At 39.6% G+C, this 26,044-nt stretch overlaps 3 protein-coding genes across 5 annotated transcripts; 1 reads left to right on the forward strand and 2 right to left on the reverse strand.

Annotated features, from left to right (window-relative positions):
• Window positions 1-2,846: 2,846 nt before the first annotated feature.
• CAS (calcium sensing receptor) lies at window positions 2,847-9,409 on the reverse strand. 3 transcript variants are annotated; one of them, XM_077381619.1, is made up of 7 exons: window positions 9,113-9,409; window positions 8,760-9,005; window positions 7,812-8,004; window positions 4,021-4,162; window positions 3,729-3,860; window positions 3,297-3,576; window positions 2,847-3,129 (listed from the first exon to the last, which is right to left on the reverse strand). In XM_077381619.1, the coding sequence occupies exons 1-6, from the start codon at window positions 9,326-9,328 to the stop codon at window positions 3,333-3,335; spliced, it is 1,173 nt and encodes a 390-aa protein (XP_077237734.1). In that variant the 5' UTR covers window positions 9,329-9,409; the 3' UTR covers window positions 2,847-3,129; window positions 3,297-3,332. The 3 variants fall into 3 exon arrangements, with proteins under 3 accessions (XP_077237734.1, XP_077237735.1, XP_077237733.1); XM_077381620.1 differs by having other exon boundaries at window positions 2,847-3,132; XM_077381618.1 differs by having other exon boundaries at window positions 2,847-3,137.
• Window positions 9,410-11,531: 2,122 nt separating this feature from the next.
• LOC143879299 (golgin family A protein) lies at window positions 11,532-21,142 on the reverse strand. Its single transcript, XM_077381621.1, has 6 exons — window positions 20,806-21,142; window positions 18,935-19,057; window positions 15,050-15,232; window positions 14,882-14,963; window positions 12,055-12,119; window positions 11,532-11,936 (listed from the first exon to the last, which is right to left on the reverse strand). The coding sequence occupies exons 1-6, from the start codon at window positions 21,094-21,096 to the stop codon at window positions 11,640-11,642; spliced, it is 1,041 nt and encodes a 346-aa protein (XP_077237736.1). The 5' UTR covers window positions 21,097-21,142; the 3' UTR covers window positions 11,532-11,639.
• A 3,609-nt stretch (window positions 21,143-24,751) lies between these two features.
• Window positions 24,752-25,679, forward strand: LOC143878243 (uncharacterized). The gene has a single exon (XM_077380545.1). The coding sequence runs from the start codon at window positions 24,776-24,778 to the stop codon at window positions 25,544-25,546; it is 771 nt and encodes a 256-aa protein (XP_077236660.1). The 5' UTR covers window positions 24,752-24,775; the 3' UTR covers window positions 25,547-25,679.
• Window positions 25,680-26,044: the final 365 nt, after the last annotated feature.

Below are 26,044 nucleotides of genomic sequence, written 5' to 3' on the forward strand. Positions count from 1 at the left end.
ATAGTGCACATTCGTCTCTCTTTGTTTTTTAATCGAACTATCTAGTCCAACCAATGAGCTGCTCTGACCATCTATTTGCATGCTATTGATTATTGTTAGAATCATTTGATTTGTATTTTGTTCATTTTCGATGTAATGGGGGTGTTTTAGTCATTTTCATTTAGATAAGAATTTGTTTTTGTCATTTTTCACAACATTTTTCACAAGAGAATCCCTTTTTCACAAGATATGGACTCTCTCTCTCTCTCTCTCTCCAAAGAAGAAGAACAAGAAGAAGAAGAAGCTTGTTTTCACTCTCTGTTTTTCAAATTTCCCACACAACTTTTTTATTCTATTTTTTTTTCTTTTAGGAATGCAACTAAACTCAGCCTTAGTTTAACTAAGATGACAATCAACTACACTGAATCTGTTACATTCTAAACTCAAAACAAGGATTAACAATCAAAAGATGGATTCATGGTCCACTTCGAGGGGGAACCGGCCTCCTAATCTTCTAAGAAAGACGATTGCAAATAACTTTTTCTCATTATTCTCTAAAATGTCTAGTTACAAGCTTTTAAAAGAAGAAGAAAATAACATACGATCAGGACTCTTAAGAAACCCATCTAACATGGACTCCTAACAGATAAGACTCACTTCCAACATGGACTCTAACTCAAACCCATCTAACCAACACACACTTATCCCTAGACTCCTTGACTAACCTGCTACTACTTATCTCCTACGACACCCAACTCACTCAAACTAACCAACATCCCAAATAAGCCATCTTGTTAAAAGATAATATAAGTTAAAAAATAAGATACGTATCATTCCACCCCCCTTAAAGAGGAACCTTGTCCGCAAGGTTGCTATCTGGAAATTTGGTCGAATAATGCCTTGGGCCTTGGTTAGAACTATCTTCTTTACCTCATTCCTTGGAGACTCAGGGTACCAATAAGGCTGTAGAAATATTGGCTTGTTGTCTTGGCAAAGTGGGATGCGATGATCCTGTGACCGATTGAGCAAGCTCTTCATCCTTGGCTCCATCAAAGGTTCTTCATGATCCTGTGACCGATTGAGCAAGCTTTTCATCCTTGGCTCCATCAAAGGTTCTTCATGGGCTCTCTCAATAACCCCTTCGACACGTATGGTTTGGAGTACTTCCGCTCCAGTAAAGACGTGCATAGAAATCTCTGGCGTTGGGTCACCGCCATCTTTGATCAAGTTAGGCTCGTCAACCCCAAGCTTGCCGTTTGATTCATCGTCGCTTGCTCGAAGATTCCGAGTTTGGTTGAGGGAGCTATCCCTTTGCTCAAATAGTTGGCTATTGGATATTTGATCAAAGCGAGCATTCATGGTCGAAAACATCTCATTTATCATCTTGAGTATCATTTCTTGACCGTTAGTTAAAGAGCTCACCTTCTTCTCCAAACGCGCCAAACATTGCTCCTCCATGCTCGACTTTGATACCACTTTGTTACGAATCCGATTCGGATCGCAATGGATTGATCTTCTCAGAGGGAAGATCGGCCTCTTGACCCACTTCGAGGGAAGGGTCGTCCTCCTTTGTGCGCAAACACAGTTTATGGGATAAATTCTACGTTTAGTTATTGTATTTCCTTCTCTCTTTATACATTAAGGGCCACAATTGTATCTTATGTACACTTGCATAAAAGTAGGAGAAAGAATAGGAAAACCCTAACTTAATGAACTCTTGATAACTCCTTACTCTAAGACTCCTATCTATACCAACAACCACCAAGCAAATCCTACAGATTTCTAAAATCTAAACAACTTTATTCCACCCCAAGTGGGTCCCGTATGAGCATGTAACATTCCTCCCCCCCCTAGAAAAGACCCTTGTCCTCAAGGGTGGAGATTAAGCGTTGTGAGAACTGAGATCTTGCGTAGGATCTTCCAAAAATTTTCTCTCTTCTCTTCTTTTTTCGCACCCCCTTTCTTCTCCTCTTCGTCTTATGATTAGTCAAGTATGTCGTCATCAACGGTTGAGACAACTCCATTTTCAAATCGATCACATCGCAGCGTTCATCAAATTCCTTGTGTTGTGTTTTCCTGGAATGATTTGGATGTCGACGCACTGATGTCTGTGGGCGAAGATCTTTTCGATTGCGTTCGATATTGTGAGAAGAATGGCGGATTTTCCGGCTACGAACTCTACAATATTGAAAATCAACGGCTCCTTTCTGTTGTGGTATTTTCTCTTCTATCTTCACGCTAAACGAAAGTACCATCTTATTGAACTTCGCATTCATAGCAGGAAACATCTTATGCATCGCCTCGATCATTCTCTCTTGTCCCACAACAAGAGAACTCACCTTTGCTTCCAACCGTCCGATCATTGGATCATCCATGCCTTACTCTGATACCACTTTGTTACGTTCTAAACTCAAAACAAGGATTAACAATCAAAAGATGGATTAATGGTCCACTTTGAGGGGGAACCCTTCTAAGAAAGACGACTGCAAATAAATTTTCCTCATTATTCTCTAAAATGTCTAGTTACAAGCTTTTAAAAGAAGAAGAAAATAACATACGATCAGGACTCTTAAGAAACCCATCTAACATGGACTCCTAACAGATAAGACTCACTTCCAACATGGATTCTAACTCAAACCCATCTAACCAACTAACACTTATCCCTAGACTCCTTGACTAACCTGCTAATACTTATCTCCTACGACACCTAACTCACTCAAACTAACCAACATCCCAAATAAGCCATCTTGTTAAAAGATAATATAAGTTAAAAAATAAGATACGTATCAAAATCCCAGTCATTGTGCTGAGAAATCAGCAGGCAGAATCTAATTTGTACCGTGCGTAAAGAAACGGAATAGTAGAAATAAACAAACTACAAGATACACACCTAGATTTCATGGGGTTCAACCGAGATGCCTACATCCAAAAGAGAGAACGTGATCTTCCACAATAAAAAAAAAATTACAAGGATCACAATGGATTAATAGAAGCCCACGATCCAAGAACGTACACGAAGCAGCCCAAGAGAAGAAAATTAAATCTATTTCTTCCCACCACAACTAGGTAACCTAGTTGTATTAAGAAATAGGTAGGGAGAAACATGGCAACTCCAACACATTGGATGTCATCGTTGACGTGTTCACATTCCTGCTAAGCTAAGTCCAGAAAATCTAATTAGTTATTATGCCACAATCCAAATGAATTAAAGAATAGAGAATGAGAGAAAATGGAAAAGAAGAAATAACACAATCAGAATTTAGAAGCGCAATCAATTCACATTTCTTGAGGTACAAGGTATGGCAAAGAGCTCTGACCTCGGTCTCAAATGCATACTTAGAGCATTGTATACTTCAATCATCGGCACTTCCTGGAAGGAACTTAAGTGAACTCGAGCTGGTACCAAAACGTTGAACTGATGCAGGAATGACCCGCGATGGAGATAAAACCTCTGCAAAAGAAACATTGTATGAGTCTGTTCCTAAACGACTCTGTAACCAGCCCCGGCTTCCTGAGAACCCATCGGCCACGATCCAACAGTTCTTAAAGCCAAGACTTGTGAGTGCTCTTGCTGTTATTTTTGCTACATCTGAGTACCTGAGCATTCCATACATGCATCAAATTTCCAAAGTTTAATAGAAGCAGATAACAGAAAACCGATTTCAATTTCGTCAATAGCGAAAAGTTAACGAGTTCTGAACTGCTAAGGATTAAAATTAGTATGATTAGCATAGAGAAAAAGAACACACGCGTCCATGATCACTATGCTGGTAGCTTTGTTGACTCTTTTGAGATAGGCAATCTTCAGAGCAGCTATCTCAGCTTCTACTTGCTTTGGATTTCTAACAAGGCCCTTAATTTTGTTGGGGAGTTCTTCTAAACTGAAACATGAAACCAGATTTGATAATTACAATTGTTATACAGTACCAACCAAAGATGGCTATAAAAAATGGGATGCTGAACTTCCTCATTTTTGCTCTTTGGATGAGTAAATAAATATATGGCTGAAGGAAAGTAAGCTTGGAACAGAGAGCTACTTACGGAATTGAGATCATCTTGTTTTTAGCACTAGAAGGAAGGCGAGGAATTCCAGCTTTACTTTTGTCCTTCTCCGACCGGATATCAACCATGAGATGATTTTGTGTGGAAATCAGATCAAGAGTCTGAGCCGGAGTGAGAGCGCCTAATGAAAAACAGAACTGCAATCATATTAGCATCTGACAAACTAGATAACACTTGTAAGATGTTCATGCAAACCTAAAAAGATTAACACTATCCAACACACCAAAATGGTGAAAGGAGGAGAAATGCTAATATAATTCGCCTGAAACACCTGAGGCCACGGCTGCCTTGTCGAAGCGGTGATGGGACCCACACCTGAGTACTTGACACCTCGACAACAACCAAAATGTCAGGCATGGGCCCCAACATCTGCACCATGTACTGCTCAAGGTGTCCTTCTAAAACTCTATGTTAGCTTTGTTGTGTTGTAGAGCAATACACTAAGCATTTAAGAGTACCACGCTTCAGGGAATCCCAGAAAAGCATGTGAATCTGAAAATAGAGGAAGACAAGAGGAAATCCACATAGAAGGCCAAAGAACTTCCAATAATAATTCTGAATAAATATCACTATGTCATTTTGATCCTTGCAACACTACTGAGTCTGTATGATGGTCAAATCGGTATCTAAAGTAAACAAAAGATAGAGAAGGCAATATATTCATATGTATCTTAGTTTCATCAAATTATCAGACAGAGATCTTATATCCATTCACGGTTGTATGCAGTCGGATCAGCAAGTCTGGTTCCAGAAAGTAGAAGTGGCACTTCTCAAATAAGCAAGGAGCTCTCAAGAAGCATCATTATGCAGTACCATGAAAATTTTTAAGAATGGAACAGTGTTTAAAAATGCGGATGTGGGTCAAAATGCGGCTGAGAAAAATCCTTGTCGACTTGGCGCGGACGCTGCCAAGAACGTGGTTGAGTATTCGGTTGACTCAGTCACAACTCGGGAGAATCAAAGAAGTTTTTATTGACTCTGGAGCGCAAAATGCAGAATGCGGCACGGCAAAATGCAGAATGCGGCCAAGGGAAAAGGGAGTCGACTCAGGGGAGTCAACCATGACACAGAGGAGTTTTAAAACAATGAGATGGAATGCTACTATTGTAGAGTTGCAGAAATCATGGAATGAAAGAGTTTAACACGATAGAGAAAAATGCATATCATAGTGGTTGCAGGGTTTCTCAATTTATAGAGATATTCAGTCCTATCTTTACAACCCAAATAGGAAAAACAAGACATGCAAATTTCAAAGATTTCTAATGATCTCAAAAGAATGGGAAACCAGTTTGATTATAGAAATATCCAAGAGATCTTGGATGTAAACAAAATCAGAGATTATCGTCTAACACGCTCCCTCAAGCTCAATTGGGTGAACATTGAACTTGCCACGGAACCAACCAAACCGTTTGACTGGAAGACCTTTTGTGTAACCATCAGCAAGATGATCAGAACTTGAAATGAAAGAATTTACAATGCACCATGGGCAACGCGTTCCCTTACGAAGGGATAATCAGCGTCAATGTACTTTGTAGTTTGTACGGGCATGAAAAACTGGATAAAAAACTAAATATGTGGAACTCACATTATCACAACAGATAGTGGACCGGGTCGAGATGAAAAGCTCAACATATCGAAGAAGACATTGAATGCAACATATGTCCGAAATAGTAGAGGCAAGTTCCCGATATTCGGCCCGATATTCGGCTTTGTCGCTAGAGCGGCATATGGTTGGTTGCTTTTTGAAGCACCAAAGGAGAAGATTGGGCCTAAGGAAGATCAAACTTCCAGTGGTTGAGCAACGACCATCTGGTGATCTGGCCCAGTCAGCATCATAGCAAGCTTGAACAACACGATTAGTGGAGGGACAAAAGTTGAGTTAAAGCATTGCTGGACATCTAGTCGGCGAAGATGCTAGTATTGAGAACATAAGAGAGTGAGCACTAATCGAATTGTTGGGGTCTTGACTACCGAAGTGAGTTTTGGAGAAATCGGTGCCATGTTGACGAAAGCCTTTAGCAACAAGGCGACCTTTTTGTCGATCAAGGGACTCATTGGCTTTGTATTTGGTTTTAGTTAAAACATGGTAATGGAAATGAGAAGGAGAAAAGCAAGAATGAGGGAATGGAGAATCTGTGAGGTTCATAGTGCCCCACAAAAATCCAAAAATATATTATATATGTCCTTATTCTCCAATATTACAAGCATTCCACTCATAAGTGACAAAATAAGGATGGGACTCCTAGGCACATAATATGAAGAGGGTGTGAACCAGAGCTTGCTATTACGATCCTAAGTGGAGACCTTCCTAGGTATGGGATTAGGTAAAACCCACGTTGGTATGGGACAGGTTTAAAGGGGCTAGCCTAAAGCATTCCATCAGTGCTGGGGATTTTAGCATATTGGTTGGGTACCTATCATTTGGTATCAAAGCATCGGTTCTTGGAGCAATGATGGAGGCTCGTATAGATCACATTGAAGCACAAGTGACTGAGGTAAAGGAGCAACTTGGAGACAAGTTTAATCTCCTTCTACAGACAATGAAACGATTGGCATCACGGATGCCAATTATTGTGGATAAGTTGAATGTTGCGAGTGAAGGCGGATCAACTGTCGGTAATCACACTCAAAACATGCAAGGAGATGGGCGGATCCAAATACGCTACGCACGAATAGATTTTTTTAGATTTGATGGACGTGGCCCCCTTGAATTTATATATAAGTCAGCAGCCACCACGTCACGTGTTCGATTCACGGAAGGGACAACCCATGGAGAGGACTACCTGGAAAGAGCTTAAAAAAAGTGAAAGCCGTCATAGTGAAGTTACCCGATAGCGGACCGATTTGGAAGGGGCAACATGTGGAAAGGGGCTACCTAGAGAAAAGGCCACAATGAAAGCCGCCACAAAGTAGGCCGTCAATGATGGCAGATGTAGAAGTGTGGTGGAATGTTATCGACCTAAGTGGGGTATGCCTAGGTATGAGACTAGGTAAGACCCAGACTGGTATGAGACAGGTTTAAAGGGCCTGGCCTAAGGCATGCCATCAGTCTTGGGGCTTTTGGCGTATTAGTTGGGTGCCTAACAATTGCGAAAGGAAGAATGGCAAGAGAGGATCACGACGAGCAGTAATGGTCGTCCTTTGATACCATGTAGAGTTGCAGAAATGGTGGAATGAAAGACACAATAGAGAGAGTAACTGCATACCCTTGTGTTTGCGGGATTTCTCAATTTACAGAAATATTCTATTCAATCTTTACAACCAGATTAGGAATAACAAGATCTGCAACATACAAAGAGATCTCTAATGATGTCTAAAGAATGGGAAATTAATTTGCTTTTGGAAATGTCCAAGAGATTTTGGATATAGACAAAATTAGAGATTAACATCTAACAACTATGAGCTGCAATCATCCAAAAGAGTTCTTGGTCCAGACCTTAGAGAAACAGTAGCCCAGAAAATCATTCCAGTTGGAAACATTGAGCAACAACCCACATTCAAGTCCCCAGGTCGGATGCTTAGGACTGTCCAATGAGTGCAATTTTTTATTAAGCTTATGGCATCTCCATAGTAAGACCCACCACATGAACAGTCCATATCATACTGGCATAACAGGTGAGGTGCCAAGGATATAATACATTGGAAGCACTACATGTATATAAGTTTAATTTTTAAAAGATTCCATCCATGGCGTTCTCCAATTTCAGTTGTTTTTAAATTTCTCGCACCAACTACAGAGAAACAATTTCAGATTGTAAGAGGCTATATACCTTTGTAACCGCGGAGGTTAAAGGAAACCACGGACCACAGTGGTGGCAGAATAAGGTATGTGAGGAACAATGCTCCAGCTGTCACTACAATGGTGCGGGGATCTGAGGATGAGATTGTTTCTACTGTTGCAGAGGCAATGGGTTTGGCCTCCTCTATAACTTTCGGCGCCTGTTGTGCTGCATCTATAACTGTCTGTCGCCGATGAGAAGATGTATATCAAGGTTATGGATTAAGGAGATTGATGGCAACTTGAGAGATCAAATTGACAGAGAGCTTTTGAAAAACTACTTTATAAGTTTAATAAAATGGTGCTAATCAATGTAACAGATGAAAATGACTCTTTGAAAAAATATAGATTAAAATAAAACAGTGCTAATCATTGTAAAACATGAAAATGATGGAGTCATTTTTTTTAATCAAAGTAGTGAAAAATCAGGGTTATTTTGTTGATATCACCAAATTCAGAGAGAACTAAAGAAACGAAAGCCCAATTCAAATTCCCGGTTCTTCAACGACAGAGACTCACGCAATTCAAATCCCATTTCTTCAACGAAAAAAGACTCCATCAACTACACAAAACGACATTAACATAACAAGAAAATGTAGCAAAGATCTAACATGGGCCATGTAAGTTCACGCGATCATATTCCTTCTCACAAAAATTACCAATGACTTTGAACCACACGATCACATGGCACCCTCCATTAACGGCTCACGTTTGAGAAAACAAAGCCAAGATGCTAAAATGCGCCACTAAGGGGTCACGACTATAAAACACTGGCCATAATTCACGCCCATTTGAACTACTCAAACCCCAGCTGCCTCATATTCACGTTTTCAACCTCCCCCTAAATCCTCAGGCGTACGTTAAAAAATACAACAATGTCTGGCTAAGTTACGCTGCATTGTGAAGAAACATAAGTGGAGAAAGAGGGGAAAAAAAAAACCTTAGCAACAGAGAGAACTGGTTTGGGGTCAAGACCAGCGCTTTCTAACGCTTCTTGGGCCAGCTTTGAAGCGCCTGAAATCGCCGGGAAAGCAATTTCTAGCGCCTTATTTCCGGCCTTCTGAAAGATCGGAATCGCAATATCAATTCCCGGCTTCAAAACATCAATCGAAGACTGAAGAAAACCCCGCGAGAAGTCCAAAACGCTCGAACCCACTTGCACTGCCTGATCAATAGCATTTTCCACCTGACCCAAAAGGGAAAAATATAAGTAGTGGGTTAGGGAGGGAAGCAAATTGAGAAGGTAAAAAAAATGAGAAAAGGGTAGTTGTAGAGAGTTTTCACTTTTCATACATCGGTAAGAGTTGTGACGAGTTGTTCTTTGGGAATGGTTAAGGCTTTGGCGTGGTTGGGAGTAGAAATGATGGTGAAAAGGGAAATAGCCGTTGAAGTTGAGGGAGAGATGGAGGTGCGTTTGAATTGGGGTTTGAGTGTAGGTTTAGGGAGTTTGGGTGCGCAGGATAAGGTGGGAGGAGGAGGGCTTGCCACTGCTGCAGTAGGGAAGGCCATGGGGGAAGAAGAGGAACCAAGAGAATTGATTTGAGTGGGTAATGGAATTGAATTGTGTGATGGAAATAATAAATGGGAGATAGTGAAATCAATGACTTTGACAAACGAGTTATCATTTGGTTGGTGGAGGGGCAGATACTCATCTGCTTGATTTTCAACAAGTACCACTTCATAGGATGATCCAAACCGTTCATTTGTTGGGTCCGTAGAAATAATTTCCATAGGATGATCCTAACCCTCCGATCTATAGAGAGACTGGTGGAGGGTTAGGATCATCCGATGGAAATGATTTTGGAGCTGAACTTATTTAAGTTGTGGCCCAACAAATGAACAGTTTGGATCATCGTAGGGCCATGCAGCACTTGAAAAATACTGGACTATCCTATCTACATCGGAATGCCGATGGGACCCACTACGTCATAGTCCAGTACTTTATTCAAAAGGTATTCGGATTTAGTTTCAATGTTTGGGTGATGATCCATTTCAAATCGGACCGTCCACATAGGAATAGAATATCCGGAATACAGCAATAAAAATTTCAGATTATCATATGGTGGCTTTGGCAATTGGGATCCAAAGAAAACGGATCTCACTTCAAATCATTGAATGAACAGTTAATATCATCCAATAAGTGTGGCCTTTGTGCCATACTATTTCCATTAAGTGGCCTACCCAACGTAGAGCGTGCCACTTTTACCGACCTCAGCCCGACCTGACAAGTTCAACCTGATTTCGGCTCAGGTAGGGTTGGGCTAGGGTCAGGAAAATCTAATCCGATAAAATTTTGGGTTAGGGTAAGGGTTAAGGTTAAAGTTAATGCCTTGGACAACCCTATAGGATAGGGTTAAGCCCTTGGACAATCCAACCCGGCCCAATTTTGAAAAATCAGGTTAAAGATGGGTTGGGTAAGAGTTGAGAGATTGAGGCAGGTGAGTTAATGTTGATCCTACTCAACCCGAGACCCGGGTTGGGTCACGTTAGGGTTGCGATAATGCTAGCAGGTCAGGGTTGAGATGATGCTACCTCGGTTTGGGCTAGGGTTGCCCTCAACCCCCCGAGATGCAACTTGCAAACCTAACCAGATCAGTTCTCCAAATCAAATCATCCATCAAACATCAGATCTATAGAAAGAATTGTGATGAAATTCAGAAATTTCAGCAGAAGTTCTGTAAAACAATAAAAAAATGTTATTTTTTTCAAAATTTTGGCCCAGATTTCTGAAATTTCAACTGAAATTTTGTACATTTAGTAAGTTTCGGTTTTGGTATGTTTCGATTTCAGTCTCAACCGATTTCGGCTGAAATTTAAAACCTTGGTAATCTTTAACATACCAAATGATACTACTCACTTTTATCAACAATCATTTAGAAACCTTCAATTGAAGTTGAAATTCGATAAAGATTTACTAAGTGGTTGTTTGGATATGTGGATTTTAGAATCCAGGTTTTATTTTGAAAGCAGTGTAAATTTTTGGATTTTAAAATCCATTGTCCTGGATTTTAAGTAAGAAATCCAAGTTTTAGAAATTCTCCACCCTGAGATTTCTAAAACCTAGAAACACAGGACGGTCTCCTATAAAATATTGATATCCAAACGCCCCTAAGGAAATGTCTAGAATAACCCCTGTTATATTTTGGGTTTAGAATCATTCATTCAACACGAGACCATACAAGTAGGATGATGTTCTTGTGGTGCCCACAAAATGAACAGGCCTGATCACCACATCAATGTACCACATGTACGATGGGCTTGGCAAAGAAATGATAAATCCACCCCTTTATTCACCAGGGCCAACCTTGCAGTGGTTTTATAACTAAAGGAAAACAGTCATCTACTAGTAATGTTTGGTTGCATGTTCTGATTCAAATTACTAGGAGACTACTTGCTTTGTCTCTCCCATGTCAGCGCATGACTTTTGTCCTGGAAAAAAGAAGGTTTTTGCCACTAGAGTCTTGGGATTTAGCACTCTTCTCTCTCTCCATCTCTCTTCTTCTCTCCGTATTGGTAATGACACCCCTAGTGCCCACTTATTTGGTAACAACACTTGGCACCATGAAACTACTTCAGTTGACAATCAAACACTACTTACCACTCCACGAGGAGGCTACTTCATGCCTAATACACATGTTGACTACTTCAGTTCTGATTCACCGCTTCTCTACATGGCAACTACGTGCAACCAAACAGATAAGGGGGGTGGCCATGGTTAAAACAGCGGGCACATTTATCATCAGCCTTCTAAAACTATAAACAAGTAATACATGCGGCACACATACAATTATTATACAATGAAACGGATTCTGCGGCCAGTTTAAAATGAAATCTTGATGAAGACCAACACATGAAGAGCAAAAATGTAGAGTAAAAAGGTGGACCTCAATAGCATGAGCCTCTGTTGGTTTTCTGCCATGCCTCCAACATTTCTGCCATGGGGTTCAACAATGTAATCGGTAGAAGCGGAACCCATCACCGATCCTATTCTTCCAAATCGAATTCTCGCAGTACTGCCGTCCATGTTTCCATTTTCAAGCCGCCTCCGTAACCCATTTAGTTTCTCCAACTCTTGCTCTTTTACATGTATTTCAGTGACCAAACCTTCTGCTTGTGCCTACAAACAAGAGAACAGATATAGCAAGATCATAAAACTAGAACAGCTTCCCTTTGAAGAAGAGAATTGGAAAAGTAGTTTTTTCAGTAGTTGCAAGGTTAGGACAAATGAAACTTACTTGTTTTGCTGTTAGTTGCTCAATCAGACTCTGAAGCTGTTTCTCCAAGATCTTTTCTCTTTGTGCTGAAAAACAAAATTTGGCATAAGGTAATAGTGTTGACTACTCATTATTGCAGAGCATCCATCATCCAGATTAGAATAAAAGCATAACAGAGGTAAGAGGTAGAACAATGTCAGTATAACCAGAAAGTAATCAAAGGAATACAGATTAGAGAGGAGATAAATCTACCCTAACTTTTCAAGAGACCTGACCTGTTACTCGTTGGGGGAAGTACACCCCCAGCCACCCCCCCCCCCCCCACAATGCACGCCAAACTGGCAACACAATCATTGCATTGTACCCAAATTTTCCCCACTAGCTTTCTTGAAACTTAAGAACACTTCTTCCTTATGAAGAACAACACGAATATGATCCATTGTTCCAAAAGGGCAAGTAAGCTAGCATCAGTTGGAATGAAACAGAGTTATCTCATCCCAACTAAATGTTAGAGAAGTATGGTAGGTAACAATTGACAGGTTACCAACTTACCATGCCAAAGTTGAATAATCTCTCACATCAAATGAATATCCTTGTAAGCTGTAATACGGTCCAAGAAACAGGCTAGCATCGAGAAAGAATCACATAGCTACAATCAATAGCTCCCAAGTAAGATTTTCAATGGTTGAACCAGTCATAGGGTTATGTTCATTCTCCTAGAAAAGCTCAAGTTTCTGTATGTTAATAACCCTATGTGAATAAGGACAATTTTCAAGAAAAAAAAAGCATGATTTTTAGGGCAAAACCACAAGAAAACAGAGTATTTTGAGGCCATTGAAAATATTGCCCAGAAAAGCTCAAGGAGATGAAAGAAAATACTGAAGGTGGGGGTCTCTATTAAGAGAGAAAGATTACGAAAAGACCAAGCTGGTCTCAAAGAAGGAAGACCAGATGGGAAAACAAAAAAAAAGCTACTCAAGCCTTGCAATCCAAAGTAGAGGATTCAGAAATAAAAATGGGACCTCTAGCGAATCCCTCCGTAGCAACTCATCTGCAATCTCGTTGGCTGACCACCTAACATGCTGGAATGAAACCACAAAACCTCAAGTACTATACAGGAACTCTTCAATCGCATTGGCATATACCTCAATGAAAAATTCTCCTTGAATTGTATCAATCTAATCATGTTCTTTGTCCTTGAGTCTCCCTTCATGATCGAAGGAGTAAATCTTCGACTCAGATGCGAGCAACTGAGCCTGGTTCAAGCCCTTATGGGGAATAGGCAGTTTGATGGAAGTAGCAAGGGAGGATGGGGTGGTGGTAACTTGTTTAGCCTTCCCATTGGACAGCCTACACTTCTGCTCCTTCCAAATCGTTCAAGGAACAGTCAGGAAGCATAAACTCCAAAGAAGCCTGCCACAAACGCACCAAAGAGCATAGAACCACGCCCTCTTGGATGCCACTAAGGCGATAGATCATAGATGTCCCAGGACCTCCTCAGTGGAGATGTCGGTTAAGAGCTTATACAGCAGTAACAGCACAGCCCACCAATGATGAAGTTGAAGCACAAACTGTGATTTGCAAAGACCACTAACTTGTTTAGGCTTCCCATTGGACACCCAACCATTCTGCTCCTTCCAAATAGCCCAAGGAATAGTCAGGAAACACAAATTTCAAAGAAGCCTGCCCCAAGCAGATCAAGGAGCACAAAACCACACCCCGATCGGCTCTGCTACTATCTCAGGCAAAACCCATGAAACACCAAAAAGAGAGAGGACAAAGCACCACAATTGAGGAATTCGGGCAGAGATTGTCCCAAGGTAAGAGCAGTTGTACGCACACCCTCTTTATCCAATGACAGTGAGATTGTTAGCTTCTCTTAATACATAAGAAAACAGAACATCAAAGCCCCTGCATAGATATAAAACTATTAAAAAAAAAAATAGCTAGCCTATGAGGCATCGTGCTACGACAAAGCACCCATGATAATGGTATTAGCAGATTTGCCTTCCAACTACGATCTCCCACATAAATCCATTAGAAATAATTGAAACAAGGAGAGTATGCACTTCGACTTTACTAGAATCTGTAATAACACCCAAGAATGGTTTCACTTTTATCAACTCTAAATATTCTACCAATTCAAGCCAGGATGGGTTGCCTAAAGAGTAACTATAAAAATTTAATGTAATGGTAGGAGGCAGTGGAGGGACCCAGTTTGGCTTATTCTTCTCCTTAGACTTCCTTCAGTAGATGATGATCCCATTCCATTTTATATTCAGGTCTTCGGAGTCCTCAAAGTCCAGTTGAACAACAATTACTAAGAGAAAAATAAAAAGGCAAACCATCACGTAGAACGAAGAGAGTCCACTTTGATGTCAACTTAAGCCATAGTTTTCAATAAAAGGCCATGAGAACAGTCTCGAGCAGTGGGATCAAGGAATAATGAAGAGGTTGCCAGTTCAGTTTCAGTTTACAAGCTCAAAGACAAATAAAGTGAAAAGTTTGCCCGTAAAAAATTAAGTTCAGCAAAGAAACAAGTGAAGCTCTTAGTGGGGCTGCGCAAATCTGCTTCAAGATCATACCAGTTGTCTAGGGCTCGATGCCATGAAAGAATTAAATAGAAACAATGTAACCTTTTCGAAATTGAACTTTCCCAAATAACCCTTGTGATTACTTATACGATCCCAGAAACTAATTGATCATACCGAATTACAAAGCACAAAATCGCAAGTGTAGTGTGAAACATACCATTATGAGCAATAATAACAGACTAACATGTATTCAAGCAATTATAATAGAAACAGGTCATATCCTTAAACTGTAAATAGAACCAATTAATGCCTACCTGGTGAAGGTTGCCTCAGTGAATCATGTTGAATTTGTGCCCACTTGTTTTCTAAGTTCTGAACAATCTCTTCCATAGAACTCTGGAAGCAACAAATAATATTATTAGCCTTTTTATCAATCACAATGTGACATGACCAACTAGAAGCCGACAAGAGATACAACAAACCAGCTCTTTCTTCTTGTCGTCTAACTTTTCTAACATAACACTTTTTGAAGGGTCACTATCTGCAGGAACTTCTCCTTTTGTGATTTTGGAACCATCAAATGATTCACCAGATTGGCTGACCTCCAGTGTAGCTAGTGTTTCATCCAGCTCAGCTCTCAAACGCTTCTCAGTCAAGTCCATTTCCTGCAAGGAAGCTCTATTTAGTAAAAAATAATTATACTTCCCAAAATGGTTAGTTGCATAAATTATTGATAATTGAGGAATTATATTTTTTGAATGATTAAATGAGGCATTAGTCCGGTAAATATTTTTGACCACACAGAGATCTGTTGAAGAGAGTAAGGATACCAACAAGGTTTATGTTTTGGTGACCCGAGCAAAAGTGTGCAGGATGTTGGCTTATAAAATCAGCAGCCACAAATTCAAGAATTAATATATGAATTTGAAGACCCAGTGCTAAAAGATCTTCCATGTGGTTTTACGGTCATGAGGAACATACAGAATCGTATCAGTTTTTGGAGGGCTGCAACATTATCCAATCTGTCCCATTATTGCAAGAGTCCAGCCGAGCTTGAAGAGCTAATGAAATATGTTGGACAGCTTTTAGATAATGGGCTAATTCGGGAGTGCATCAGTCCATGCACTGTCCCTGCAAAAAAAAAAGGATGGCTCTTGGCGTATGTGCATGGACAGCAGCGGCAATCAATAAAATCATCAAGTATTGGGTCCCCACTCCAAGGCTTGATGATTTGTTTGCTAGTTCTTTAGTCCTTTTGAAGATCAATCTTCATAGCAGGTACCATCAGAGTCGTATAAAAGCTGAAGAAAAAACCAAAGACAGCCTTCAAAACCAAAGACAGTCGGTACAAATGGTTGGTGATGCTTTTTGGGTTGTCCAATGTGTCACTTCCTTCATGCAGATGATGTTGTAGTCTATTTCAATGATATATTGGTCTATAGCAAAAATCCAGCAAAGCAGTTGGATCATCTTCGTCAGTTAATGAGGGTTTTATGACAAGAAAAATGCTATATCAATTCCAAAAAGTGATCACTTTTGCATGAGCATGCGCTGTTTTTGGGGTTTTTAGTCTTGTCAAAGGTGTAACAGCAAGTGCCAAGAAGGTGAAAGCCATTGTTAATTGTCCGAGGCCTAGATCCATTGGAGATGTCCGTAGTTTTCATGGTATGGACACTTTTATCGGAATTTCATTTGCAAGGTCAACACTATTATGGTTCCAATTACAGAGTGTTCGAATGGCAATAACATTGCCTAAACAACAACAGTCAGGAATAGTTTTCAACTAGTGAAGCGTCGCATGACAAAAGCACACATTCTTTTCCGTGGAGGTTTGCTCGTTTCTTCAATGAGATCTTTGATATAATTGAGGGATCCTCGATCACTTTCAATCATGTTAAGAGATTGGCTAATAGTGTGGCAGATGGGTAGGCTAGAGATGGAGTAGAGCAAGCCCAAGAATGGTTTGATTTCTTGCCCCCGTAAGTTGGGCCTTTTTTTGTACTACTCCCTTGTTCTTGATTCTCTTGTATAGATCCGGGTTGACTGGCTTAGTCGCCGTTTCCTTTTTTTAATAATTTTTTTGCTACCATTTAAAAAAAATGATCTTGATGCAGTGATACAGGCATTGAGTCATTGGTGTACAAACCTGAACCAATTAATCCTCGACATGCAAAATTGAATATATTTTGGCTGAAGTTTATGTCTGTCCTTAAGCAAAAAAATTGGCAACCGGAACCGTGTAGTAGATGCTCTCAGCCAGAGGGCACTTCTTAAGGAGCTGTAAGTTGATGATTCCAACTTTGGAGAGGTGTATCGACAGTACTTGGCAAATCCAGGAGAAGGTAACCATTATATTGTTGAAGGATGGTCATTTATTTTGAAGTGTTCAGTTGTGTATTCCACATTGCTCTTTGTGAAACTACCAGTTACTCCAAAAGCTGAAGTTGTTGGAGAAGGCGTTATTTAAACTTTTGTACTTTAACACTCCCCCCTCACGTGTGGCCCCTCTTTCTAGGGTTGGCCTACAGATGGCACATGTGGCCCCTCTTTGGGTTTGGCCATTGCATGTGGATTTTTGCCATCAAGGAGGTTTGAATTCAGGAGCTTTGCTCTGATACCATGTGAAACTACCAATTACTCCAAAAGCTTGAGCTGTTAGAGAAGGCGTTATTTAATCATTTGTACTTTAACAATTTTTAAGGGGGCTGGTTATTATAGACCTGCATGGTGGTGGCCTTGGTGGGCATTTTGAAAGGGATAAAATTATTACTCTGGAAGGAAAATATTATTGGCTTGCATTGTGATGTGGAGCGCATAGTGAAGCGTGTTGGTGAACTCCAAGGAAGCCCACACACCAGATTGACGACATTTTGGAGTCCACAACTATCTTCACTACAGCAAATGCTGTGAAAAAAGTGTTTGTAAAGTGGAAAGGCAACCCACCAACAGTACCAACAACATAACTCGACGGAGATGAGTTCTTCTCACCTGGAGGGAGTGGATGCAATCATGGATGCACAAGCATTTCAAGTGTATCAAAAGCGACACAAACGCAAGAACTTGAAGCCGATGGATGGTGAAGAGTAGTTGACTGCAGATTTTAATCGTTAGACTTTTTTTTTTGCCTTTTATTTATGAAGGTTGGGAGGCGTATTAATCTTTTCCTCTTAAGGTTTGGTGAATGAGGATATTTTTGGCCTTTCAAATTATTAGCGAGGGGATGGTTACTGAGATCGTGAGGGGAGAGTTTCTATTCACTTCAAAAAAATCGTGGTTATTGGAGTTTGAAGGAAACAGACCAGCTAGGGTTCTCTTTCTCTCTCTATTTTGCTTTGGCCACTTGGTTACATATTTCTTTGAATAAAGCACATCATTCTCTTGCTGGTTTTACTTCATTTTCTATTTCTCTTGGCTGCGTCAAGATGTGTTAGAGAAATATAAGTAGAATAGATTCAGTTATCTGCATGAGAGCATGCTTCAAAAGCTTCACAAAATCAAGAGACACCACCAAATTGCATTAAATTGATCTCTAGCATCGAATTTCATCTACCAAGTATGCTGATAAACAATCTTCCAATCAATTTTCTAAAATATTAGATCAATTTCAAGCGGGATAAATTAATTGGGAAAATTACATTTACACCCCCTCTAGTTTCTGACACATCCACTTCTACCCCTATAGTTTAAAACGTGACGACTACACCCCCTGTAGTTTCAATTTGTATAAGGTAGGCCCCTCAGTTGACGGTTCGTCGAGAGATTGAAGGGTTAGGATGATCCGATGGAGCTGATTTTTTGTGCACACCCTATCTATGTCAGGACCCATCAAATGAACGCTTTGGATCATCCAAACAATGTGGGCCCATATCTGAATCCAAACACTACCAAAAACACAGTGGGACCACATTGTTTGGATGATCCAAAGTGTTCATTTGATGGGTCCTGACATAGATAGGGTGTGCCCAAAAAATCAGCTCCATCGGATCATCCTAACCCTTCAATCTGTGGACGAACCGTCAACTGAGGGGGCCTACCTTATACAAATTGAAACTACAGGGGGTGTAGTTGTCACATTTTAAACTATAGGGGTAGAAGTGGATGTGTCAGAAACTAGAGGGGGTGTAAATGTAATTTTCCCAAATTAATTTTGACGGTCATAAGTCTACATGTGGCCATATTATAACGAGGCAGGAACTTAATAAATTGATGGAAATAATTTCAAATGAACAAATACTGTCATTTAAATGAAATTAGTTTGAGCAGTAATATTCTATTGATGATCTTTTATAAAACTCCAAGCAGTGATAATGAGCAATTCCTGATTACAGCATACAGATGAGAAGTTTAGGAGCTTTATTGTCTTCTACCTTAAGCTTACTCTGCAACGGATCTGCTTCCTGGAACTTTTCATGAATTCTCTTCTGACAATTTGATATAGCCTTTTGATATGCAGTATTTTCTTCTTGTAGTGTGACCTCTCTTAATTGTGCCTGGCCAAGAATTGCAAGACCAATAATTAAGCCGGTAGAAAAAGAGAGGAGCCAGAATGAAAATCTGAGCTAATCTTTGGAACAAACATACTCAGAATATAAAATGCATGTAGAATTCAATCATAATACCACAGAAGATTGTAAACAATCCAATACCATGTACTCATTAAAACCATTAGTGATAGTAGCTCTGTTACTTGGGGCATGTTTCCATGGTAGTACCTAACATGTTTTAGTCTTCTTATGTTTCATTGCTCTCATATTGAAAAAGGGAGCCAAAGCCAATTCATTTCATATTATCTTTATCTTAGTCATTCTTCCCATTCACATTACCTTTATTCTTTATCTAGGTCATTATTTCTTATGCATAAAGTTTTCAGCTACCATGTCCACCTACATGCAAACCATCTTCACCAGTCACACCAAGATTGTCCTCAACTTAAGGTGTTGAGCTACTATGTCCTGTCACATATTGACAATCTTCTCCGCCATAGTCATGTCTAGACCATGGTTGCCATAGTGAGAAGCGAGTGCGAGTAGCGATGCGGGAATCGAGGGGTTTAGAAAAGAGAAATGCGGGAAGCGAAAAGTTGTAAAGAAAATAAAGAGAAAATGTGCAGGGAACGTTAGTGAAAGCCAACATGACGCATGTAGCAAGCATCATTTGAAATGAACAAGTACATTGAAAGAGCAGGATAGTAATAGGTTAGGGAGGAAGGGATGATACAGATAAGGATTGCAAGTAGAAAAGAAGACTTCTCGACAAATTAAAATTACTACTTATAAGAATTTATAGTTTTACATGTTTTATTCATGAATTTTTTTTATAATAATTTATAAACCGCTCTCCTTTTTATCTCTATCTTTCTCCTCTTCATGATTTTGATCTCTTTTCTTGATCTCAGTCCTTTGCTTCTTGATCTTGATCTCCGATTTTCTTTCTCTCTCTTCCTCTTAGTTGTCATGGATTCACATCAATTTATCTATACCCATTCTGTTTTCTATAGAATCTTGTGATTCTTCTGCAGATGCTGCATCAAATTTTCTCTCACCTCTCACCAGTTCTTTTCAACTAAGGTATGCAATCCAATACCGGTTGCAATGGCTTAGTGAGGATAAGATTTGTACTTCCCCACTGCCACTCTATTAGATTCCATTCAAGGGCTATAATAGATCAGAATCTATTCTTTGGAGAAAAACAAAAGCTTATTTTGCCCATGATTAACTTTTCCCTATTTCTATTAGACCTTCAGAACCAATGAGATTAACTTTTTAATGGATTAATCTATCTTCTTTCTTCAACTTTTTGCATCCCAGTGGATGGTTTAATGGTTGAACAGATGGATACCTAGTTGGTAAATTTAACATTTGCTTACAATTATATAAAGATTAGCATACGGGATACGAGTGGTTATAATCTAAAATAGAATTTGTGTTGTACACATGTCTTGCATTCTAGAATTATACAAGATCCCGACAGACTAATATGCACAACACACACGCACACACGAGTTTCATAAACCCTAGATTTAAACTTTTTTTGTTTTCATGATACATATATGAAATTGTCAATGGAAAATCGAAGGGCAATGATAGATTGACACCCTCTGTAAGATTATTCGAACCCCTTTCACAAATAAAAAGCGTTAAAGTTTGCCACAACTCACGTTAACATGGGTGTGAATCATCCTACAGGGGGTGCGAATTTATCATCTCCCTCAATCGAATTAGAAGGGATTTAGACAGACCTGTTGGCGGGTGGAAGAGTGAGCGTTCAATTGAAGGGCGAGAGCGGCATTGGAAGCGACGGAATGGGCGTGGAGATGTGGGAGGCGTTGGGATATGTGAGGTGGAGGGATTCTCAGCCGTAGATCTTGGATCGAACGGCGGAGAGAAGCGGCTTTCTGTTCCAATTCTCTCGCGTACTGTTGCTGTTCGGGAGTGAATACGACGATCGGAAACCGATTCTGGTCGTCTTCTTCGTTGCTCTGACCACCCCCTCCCACCACATCTGCTGCCCATGCCAGCAAACCCGCCATTCCTCTCTCTCTCTCTTTCTCTCTCTCTCTCTCTCTCGATTTGACTCGAGGAGAGAGATATAGGGCAATTTTGTTATGCTCCTGAGAGGGGCCCGCCTAGCTAGCTATGGAACTGGGGTGGGACCCACCCTGGTATGGGACACTGTTAAAGGGCCTTGCCTATATTGGTAAGGTACCTAACTAACGACATCAGAGCAGTCACCATGTCCCGTGTTCGAGTTACAGAGATGACTACTCGGAAAGGACTACTTTATAAAATGCCAAAATGAAGTTCTGGCCGCTCCCATGAAAGGGGTAGAATGGGTCACATATTACCTAAGATATTTTACCAAGGGATCCCTGATTCTCGATAAGTTCAATCCAATTAATTTTGAAATTGATATATGCACGGCTTCAATCGAGAAATGATATACTGCCCTCCTTTTCTTCCCGAGGCCGCCCCCGTGTAGGGTAAAAACTAAATAGAGTTAGTAATCATAAATACACTAGAAGACACACTAGAGGGGTGGCCCAGGGAAGAAAAGTCACATCCTTATAATGGGTGGATTCTAAATTCAGGGTGTTTTGATTCATGTGTGCTCTGAGCTAGAATATTTTGATATGTTTTCCAGAGATAAGGACATGTATAGTGTCCTTAGGTGACGAATTAACTTGTGAAGTCATGGGAATTGAAAGATCAAGCTGTTTAATGCAGTGGTCCATACATTGTGTATTATGTCATTTTATCCCAGAGATGCAAAAGAATTTAGTATCACTTGGCTGTTTGGACTATAGGGATTGTATATTAAACCAAGTCGTTCTTTCTATTAGTTTTAGTATCTAACATAATGAAAAAAAAAAATCAAAATACAGAACTTTACGATGGCGCGGGGTTATGGAAGGCTATGTTTCTTTTGACATACGATGGGTGTAAAACAAATATTATGCCCATTTTTAAGTGGAAAATGGGCTTAAAATTATTTGACTCCATTTTTACGTCCAAAGAAACGGAACCCTGATCAACACTTTTCTTTATTTCATTTTGATTTCATAGGGGTTCTACTCTTTTGACACCCATGAGAGGAACTTTTCTATGTTTTACACCTAACTGGATTCTATGAGTATAATAAGAGGAGTGCTAAACTCAAGGGTGCCCTTGCATAAATAAGATGAAAGGACACCCTCATTGTTGAAAATCACCTAAGTGCATTTATAATAGCACTGGAAAATGTAAAAGTCAAAGACATTAAATGGTGATTTTCAACCCATGGGGGAGCCCTTTCATCTTATTTATGCAAGGAGGCCCCCTAAGTTTAGCATTACTTGCAGAATAATCTCTTTCACGAATTACTAGAACAGCACTTTTTTAAGACCTTCAGTTTCTACTTCGAAGAAAGTAGAAAACTGAAAAGGGAAAGGTCATCATAATTTGGGTTTGCAATTTGAGAAAAAACACAATTAAGGTATATTTGGCAACGATGAAAAAACTCATGGAATATTTGTCTACCCAGGGCGAGGGAAGGGTACATATGGCTGTTGAGAGAGAGATTTGAGAGGGCCATGAGCATGTGGGTCGTAGGGTTGATAAACAAAGAAAATAAAGTTCCATGTTTAAAATAACATTTTTGTTTTCTCGATTTTCTGACCCCATCCCATGCTCCCCTTACTCACCACCTCCTCAAATCTATCTTTCTCACCTTTTTTCCTTACATTATGGCACGTTTCCAAGTGGAGATGGGTGAAGTGGCTAAAAATCAGGAAACAAAAAATAGGAAACCAGTGTCTATGGGGGACGAGAAGCGGCAAAAAAAATCAGGAAACAAAAAACTATACTCATTGTTTCCTTATTTTTTGCTTTTAGCCAAACGCGCTCTAGGTAAACAAATATTCTGCATACATGCCCTTAGTCAAACGTTTTTTATATTCTATATTTCATTGAAAAATAAGGCTCTCTATCTATAAAAAATATTCATGCCTCTGATTATTAGAGACATAATCTTAATTAAGAAGATATTTATTTTTGGAAATATAGAGCAAACTTCCGATAAAATCAGATTCTTTGGCTAGCCATTTTTAAGTTGCCAGACAATTGAATTGAACAATGAATACAGATGTTTGCTACCCTGAAATTTCCTTGTCTTTCTTAATATAGACTGGAAGTCCTGGTAAAATACACGTGCATTACAAATTATATCATATTGTCTACTTGTCTTGAATTGTTACTTAAAATAAAGGATTTGGAGGCAGGCTTTACTATAAAGCCTGGCTAAAAAAGCAATGACTTTAAATATTTCTGTAAGCATATATACTCTTTGTCAAGAGATCTCATATCTTCTTGGGCATTCGATGAAAACCAGTAAGAAAAAGACAAACCCAATTTCAAATCCCTGTTAAAAAAACACTTAGGGAGCGCCAAAAGATTAAAGTGAAATTATCCGGTTAATCATGATTATAAGCAACCATCTTCAGCCGTGTGATCAGTTACAGCGAAAGTGTGGTGTAAATCTGCAAGTAATTAATTATACGGGGTTGCTCTTCATGATTGAGCAATTGTCTCACTAAACTCCCTTCCACCAGGAAAATTCTAAGACTAACAACGACACCCATTAAGTGACAAACGCCATGCTACAGTACTTTGTATCTTCCCTTGAGCATAAGGTGAGGGTGAAGTTAGAAACAAACGTGGGTGTGTGATTGTTTTTGCACTTTGGAGGTGTGAGTTTTGTTTGAAGGCTATTGGATGTACGCCACATGGGCATTACTTGGGCTACCCAATGCCAATAAATTACAATGCTATAATTAACTATAATAATAAATTAAATACATCTTTATTCTTTTGAGGGTATTTTAATTAACCCTACATCCGTAGGATCCATTCCTCCAATCACCTTTTTATTTTTTTATTTTTTTTAAAAATTGTCCTGGCTTGAATAATGACCAAATTGCCATTATTTTGTAAAAATTTTACGATCTTGCCAAAATGGGTTGTCAGGGTTGATTGGTCATTGTCAAGGAGGAACTGATTAATAGGTGAAATAGGGAATATTGTTTGTATCATTTTCAGATTTAGAACAATTGCTTTGAATTTATCTTTATATAATAAGTAGTAAGACATAGAGAGCAGATGACAGAACTGGCATACTTATGAGAAATATAATAATTTAGGCAATTGGAAATGATAATACCAAATAAAATGATATCTGCACTCTTCTTGTTTTGATAATGGCATTCTCTATATTCTTTACATTTTCTAGATTGGTTATAGTTATCCTCTTGGTGAATCATATATTCATAATAACATCTAATAATCAATTAGAGAACTGTAGATGAGAGAGAGAGAGAGAGAGAGAGAGAGAGAGAGAGAGAGAGAGAGAGAGTATTGCCAAATAAGGGGGAGTGCCGATACCATGCCCTAATGATAAGAAGAATTATTGTTAAGTACTCTAATCGTATCATCCACAGCCCCCCAGTGGCAAAACTTTGCAGTTTAGTTCCAATTCAGAGGGTATTTAACAATCTTCTTTCCAATGAGAATATGCCATGATCACTGGAATGATCAGATATGATCAGAAAATCCAAGCAATAATTAAACTAATCCGACAATCAACGTGTCATTACCTTCATTATGACTAATATATAATAATATTAGTGGTTTCCTTTCATTCATCCTCCCTCTCTCTCGCCCCCTCTCCCCTCTCTCATGGACTGTATCACAATCACCCCTCAAACCCAAAACCCATGTAGCTATCAACCTTCAAAACCTGAAGAAACAGATGTTTCTGAGGGAGATGCAGCAAAGAAAAAGTTAAAGCTTCCCAACAAAGGGAAGGGTCGTACAAGGTTCATTGGTGTAAGGCAGAGGCCCTCAGGTAGATGGGTTGCAGAAATAAAGGACTCTTCACAAAAGCTAAGGCTATGGTTGGGGACCTTTGATAGGCCAGAAGAAGCTGCCATGGCATATGACAGTGCTGCAAGGCTTCTAAGAGGTAGGAATGCAAGAACAAACTTCCAAGTCAACGAAGTCAACAAGACCCACCAAGGAAAATTCAGCTTAATTGCAAAGAACTCCAAATTCTATCAACTTTTTCATCATGCACTCATGAAAAACCATGCAAAATCGCCATCAACCAACTCCCAATGTTCTAGGAAACTTCAAAAGGAAGCTGATGAGTCTAGTAATTCCTTTGATTTTATCTCCTCAGTTGAGGAAACTATAGTTTGTTCTTCACAGAGTAGTTTGAGTTTGAGTCAGGATGGTGGATTTGGGTATGTTGGATTTCAAGAGGGTGATGGGTTATGTGGGGTTTCATTGGGTTGTAGTAAGGTTTATTCTTCTGTTCAGGTGGCTCCTTCTTTTAGTGCTTCTGTATGCACTGGAGAAGGAAACGAAGAGATGAGATATGAAGAAAATCAATCACATGAACCTCTCTTTCTCCATGCAAGTGGATTGCTGGAAAATGGCTTTGTCTGAGCTAAGACTTGGTTGTTTAATTTGTTTGGTGCAAAAAAGTGTCTTTCTATTGAAGAAAAGGAAGCTTTCATTTTTTTTTAAGAAACATATGCGTATGAATACAAAATACAGATGTCTCCTCCTTTACTGAAAATTTTCTTTTTCTTGTTATGGCCTCGCAATAGTCCTGGATTTACGCGGAATTTGTATGCTAATAGGGGCATAGTTGGATTGGAATGGAAGATTTCTGGTAACGTAGGATACCTTATAAGCTCTTTGGCGGATTGGCCTCCACTCTATCCTCTCTAAAAACTCTAGTGTATTTATGAGTCCACGAGAGAGGCTGCTATCAACTGAACAAAGAGGAATAGAATGGAAGAACAAGGACTCCGAGACTACAGTAATTTTTCATTTTTGTTAGAACCATGATGCAGGGAACGGCCTAAAACTCCCCCTTCACCGTTTAGTTCTTATGCGTTAAGGTGAGAATCCGATCGTCCCTGTGACTAAAGTGAATGA

This window comes from Tasmannia lanceolata, unplaced genomic scaffold (genome assembly GCF_043159265.1).
Source record: "Tasmannia lanceolata isolate RefF3 unplaced genomic scaffold, GAP_Taslan_0.1 ptg000006l, whole genome shotgun sequence".
NCBI lineage: Eukaryota > Viridiplantae > Streptophyta > Magnoliopsida > Canellales > Winteraceae > Tasmannia > Tasmannia lanceolata.